Here is a 5635-nt window from a genome sequence, read left to right as displayed (position 1 = left end):
AAGTGCAAAATATGATTATAGTTGTTTGTGTAGATAGAACAAACTTCCAACGTTACCAAGAGACACTTCCTGTGGGATGTTGGGTAATAGGGTCAGTCTCTTGCCGTGGGCTGAACTGAACTGAAATAGTTAAAAGGGAATGCAGAGTTTCACTCAGTTAGGAGGGGCTGACTGTGACCAGGTAAGGACAGCAGGTAGACACTGGGATTTACACAGTGGTCTAAAACCAAGCTGATGTTGATTTCACATTGAGTAATTTCATCTGACCACAGACAAACTGACCACAGTTTCAGTCTGTTAAAATCACATCATCCAGTGGGCACTGTCAATAAGCTTTATCAACTGAAGTGGTAATCATGACAAACTCTACACAGTTCTCACATTTCAGACTTGCATTCTTGAATATTGGGATTTTCAAGTATTTATTTTTTATGCTTGTCATGTGTTTCTTTGTTTCAGTAGTTTGCACCAATGTTCTGCTGATTGTGGTTATCTGTGTGAACAGAAGCTTACATGAACCTATGTACATGTTTCTGTGCAACCTGTTTGTGAATGCACTGTATGGTAGCACATCTCTGTTTCCACTGCTCCTGCTTCACATCATCTGTGATATTAATATCATTTCTGCATCTTTATGTTACTTGCAGATTTATTGTATTCACTGCTATGGGAGTGCTGAATATCTTAATCTGGCTGTTATGTCTTATGACAGATATCTCGCTATCTGTTTTCCATTGCAATACAACACATACATGACACCCAAGAGGATTGCTATACTAATTGCTATAACATGGTTATATGCTATTCTTGCATGTGCTCTCATGATTTCATTGAGCTCCACTTTACCACTTTGTGGGAACATTATTGACAAAGTGTACTGTGACAACTACTCTGTCATAAAGCTGGCTTGTTCTGACACTAAAGCACTTAATATTATTGTTTTATGCACAGTATGTTGTCCTCTGATATTCATGCTTTACACTTACATAAAAATCCTTAGAGTTTGTTCTTCTGGTTCCAAACAGGTGAGGCAGAAAGCTGTCACTACCTGCAGTCCTCATCTTGCCTGTGTGTTAAACTTTTCATGTGGAGCTTGCTTTGAAATATTACAGAGTAGGTTCAATATGAGCGGTATACCTATTTTGTTACGTATATTTCTCTCATTATATTGGCTAATAAGCCAACCACTATTAAATCCTTTAGTTTATGGCCTGAACATGACTAAGATCCGCATTTTATGTAAAAATCTGCTGACACTTAGACCTTTAAATTGAAGTAAAGTTTTGCACGATGATCCTAGACATACATTTTCTAAGGAGTTTCTTGGCTTTGGCTACACCTTAAGTCAACCTTAAGAAAAAATAGAAATTAAACCTTATTTCCAGGCAGCCATGGGTCATTTAAATGCCTTAGGATGTTTGAATGTTACTATTTTATTCTCGACTTCGAGATTTTGGGTTAGAGTTACATTTTTTGTATTACTATGTATATTTTTTAATTACTATGTCTGCTTGATGGTTGTGTAATTTCTGCTGACTACACAATAAATTGCCTAAAATAAAGAAATACTTGATCCATGAACAGTGTTGGGAAGGTTACTTTTCAAATCAAATCAAATCACTTTTTTTTTTTTTTTTTATTGTCACATCACATGTGCAGGCACACTGGCACAGCACATGCGAGTGAAATTCTTGTGTGCGAGCCCCACAAGCAACAGAGATGTGCAAACACAACAACACAAACGAGCAAAATACAAGAATGGCCAACCTGAAACTAATAAATATATGTACAATATATAACAGTGTATGCATTTCTGGATGTGTATACTAAATATTCTCCTACGTGTGTGTGTGTGTGTGTGTGTGTGTGTGTGTGTGTGTGTGTGTGTGTGTGTGTGTGTATACACATTTTTACAAATTAAATAGTAAAAAAATAAAATAAAATAATAATAATAATAATAATAATAAAATATACAGAGTTGAATATGTGCAAAACAAGTGGCATTTATATACAGTGTGGAGTGCATAATGTTGAAGTTCCAGTAGTGAAGCTGAGGTGTCTATGACGTGTTCAGCAGTCTGATGGCCTGGTGGAAGAAGCTGTCTCTCAGTCTGCTGGTATTTTAAAATGTATTCCATTACAGATTACAGAATACTGTATTCTGTAACGTATTCCGTTACGTTACTCAATGAGAGTAACGTATTCTGTATACTTTGGATTACTTAATATATTATCATGCTGAATGTACTATTGCTGTGTGATTTATTACTATTACTGAAGGTCCGCGACTCCGAACTGTAGTAAAGGGACCTCTGACTAATACGGCGGGGTCCCTGTCGGCTCGTAGCTGAAAAATAGCTTTACTTTGTTGTGTGGGTCAACTTTTCTTGCGAGAGACAGAGAGAGGCGTTGAAAGACTGCTCCAACGGAACTTGTTGTTTTCGGAGGAAAACACGAACACGGTGTACAGTCGAGTCTTAATAGCTTACTTACAACTGGGCTCGTCAGGCTCTCTTCTTGGCTGCAGTGGTTATTATTATATTTACATGCTTCCAGCTCCCGTTTTTCCTCGATGACAACTCGTACCTTTCCACTCGCCTTTTTCTCCCTCCTCGCGCTCACAGACCCATAACGTGTATGGCAGTCCATTCTCCCTGCAACACGGACTACACTGCCCATGATGCTACATTCTTTAGAGCTATGCTTGTAGCATTCAGCCTGTTAGTTTAGCACAACAACAACAACAAAAGGCGCTCTCTCACCCAGGAAACACACAGTCGCAGAGAGAGAGAGAGCGTCGCCCTGTAACCATGGCAACCGTAACGCTGCCGCCTGGAACAACAGACCGTAGCTGTCAAACAAACCCAAACAGTCCTGACCCGCGACAAAATGAAACAGGAAAGTACCGCAGTGTAATCCATTTATTTCAACAAAGTAACTGTATTCTGAATACCACCTTTTTAAACGGTAACTGTAACAGAATACAGTTACTCATATTTTGTATTTTAAATACGTAACGGTGGTACATGTATTCCGTTACTCCCCAACACTGTCCATCAATGAAGTGAAAAACATCATTACTGAAATGTTCCCGTCACTTTAAAGTGCTGTATTTTAAAAATATTTAGCGTGTTTGCAATCAACCCTCTGCACTCTACATCATTTCAACAATATATCTGGACAGTCACACTGAACAAAGCTTTCGACCTTCAAAAGACGGAGTGCCAATTCATATGAGCACACTTGCAGTGTTTATATGAAAATGATTGAAACCAGCTTTCTTTAGTAGGAAAATAAAATATTTTCAACCCTAACAGTGGATTGCTTGAGGGCGCTCCACCTGGGTCGTCATTCTGGGAGACTTCAACACTCATGTGGGCAACTACAGTGAAACTTGGGGGGAAGGGTCTGATTGACCTAAAACTGAGAAGTGTTCTGTTACTGGACTTCTGTGCAAGAGTAACAACCTAGGCCACATCGATGATCAATCTTATAATCGTATCATTGATCTGGGTTTGGTTAACATATTGGACTTTGCAGACAGCCTATGCATACCAGCAGTCCAAGCAGAACGTGACTCGGGTCTGGGAGGACTTCAGAGAGGCATTGGAAAAATATTTTTGGACTGCCTTGAAGTTATTCTCTCGGTGGCATCCGTGCCACTGTCCTGGGAAGAACTGAGGAGAGCCCCAGACGAGGGGTCACCCAGTAGCCACAGAGCAGAAGCCAGAGGGGGCTGCACTGGCGTGCCCCCCGGCTCTGCCGGCGGCCAGCTGTGCCGGAGTGAACCGAGCCGCAGGCCCAGAGGCCGGAGGCTCGAGGGCCCCCTACGCACTGGAAGAGGCCTGACCGAGCAACAGGCGCCAGGCCCTGCCAAGTAGCCACCGGGAGTGAGCTGGTACATACCTGAGCACCCAGCCCCGGACACCAAGAACCACCAACACACCGACCCCTGAGGGCATCAGTTACCGGCAGGGAGTGTGATGAGGGGAGATAGGCCTCCATACTTCGGAGGGCCTGGGAGTTCCCAGAGAGGTGGAGTCAAGATCAAGGTCAAGGTAACTTTATTTATACCCATAGGCAAGGTAAATTTGCTTTACAGAAAAAATGCTGTCATTTTTTCTGTAAAGCAAATTCACAGAAATCTAAGACCCAACATAGACACAGACAAACAGGCACACACAGACACAAACATGCATTCCACCCTCATGCACACATATACAAATACTCAGCACTCACCCAGTGTAAGGATAGACATAAATGGACATGTTCACACAATCACACTCCCCAAACATACTCTATACCACGGGTCCAGGTACCCTCGCCCCCAGAGGGGGAAACGGCAGCTAGACCCAGGAGATGTTACTCTTTCCCCCGGGGTGGAGGCAAGCAGACCGCCCCAGGCTCCGCAGCAGCAGGGAGGCCCCGCATCCCAGATCCCAATCGGATGGCCAACACCTCCTCCAAGCCCCCCCGCCCCGATGGTGCTGCTGCCATAGAGCAGCAGGTGTTAGCACGGCCCCTCCCAAGAACCCTCAATGTCTACATGGATTTAAAATTGAGAGGTGCCAGCGCCAGAGGTGGGGTTGAATAGGCAAGGCAAGGCAAATTTATTTGTATAGCACAATTCAACAACAAGGTGATTCAAAGTGCTTTACAGAGACATTAGAAACAAAAGCAAATAAAAAGCATGATTTAAAATTGATTAAAACAAGCAAACAAACAAACTAACTAAACACACACATTTCACACCTGTTCGCGCGATCTGAACCCTTATCGTAAGGGGAGCTACCAGTCCTTCTGTGGACGAGCTACGAATACACAGACCGTCAAGGCCCTATATGTATGTGTTATGTGATTGTGAGTAATGTGGATGTCTAAGTTGTGGAATAAAATTGAGGCACAGGTGGCCAGAAGGGGGCGGGGGGGGGGGGGGGGGGGATGCCTCCCCTGCACCCTGGTGACACACCTGCACCCCAAGGCCCTTGGGGTGGCAGCCGATGATGGGCAGGAAAAGTAGGCACCCCTGTCCTTCGGCACCCACCAAGGCAAGGGAGCCCAAGCCCATCCAGACCGGGGCCTACGGCAGCAGCACCACCAAGCCCCACAGGACCCGGGGCAGCCTACCCGACCCCATCGCAGAGGAAACTGTACCCACCCAACATTCAATCATCTCCCAGACTACACAACAGTAGACACCCAGGTTAAGTTTATTCTCCACCTCTCCTATGTCTCTCCCTCTCCTGCAAAGTGGACTCCTGCAAGGATGGAAACAACCTCCCTGCCAGTTAAAGAGCCCCCCAGTTAGGCCGATGCACCAGAGGCCCCCTGCGCCAGGGCTGAGCCCCCGTGCACCCACCCGCCCACAACCTCGGCGACACACCAACGAGGACCGAAGCCCCCAAGGCCCAGCCAGAGCCCTAGCACGGAGGCGAAGCACCCCCGAACCCCCACGCCTGCTGGATCCACTCAGGGGCAGCCAGGCTACCAGGTCAGTAACCTACGTCCGCCAGCACAGACCCTCCCCCAGCCCTGCTGCACGTGGAGTAGAGGAGAACACCCTCTAAGAGCAACCAGAGCCACTAACCAGGTTATGACCACAACCCCCGGATTAAGCCCTCCAGGGATAACGTCC

The 5635-nt window shown here is 45.2% G+C and overlaps 1 protein-coding gene across 1 annotated transcript; it reads left to right on the top strand.

The window, feature by feature from the left end:
• Positions 1–356: 356 nt before the first annotated feature.
• Positions 357–1274, top strand: LOC143421989 (olfactory receptor 11A1-like). The gene has a single exon (XM_076892053.1). It carries the CDS (start codon positions 357–359, stop codon positions 1272–1274), a length of 918 nt encoding a protein of 305 aa, XP_076748168.1.
• Positions 1275–5635: the final 4361 nt, after the last annotated feature.

The sequence above is a fragment of the Maylandia zebra genome, linkage group LG14 (genome assembly GCF_041146795.1).
Source record: "Maylandia zebra isolate NMK-2024a linkage group LG14, Mzebra_GT3a, whole genome shotgun sequence".
In the NCBI taxonomy this organism is placed as follows: domain Eukaryota; kingdom Metazoa; phylum Chordata; class Actinopteri; order Cichliformes; family Cichlidae; genus Maylandia; species Maylandia zebra.
This window is presented reverse-complemented; position numbering and strand designations above follow the sequence as displayed.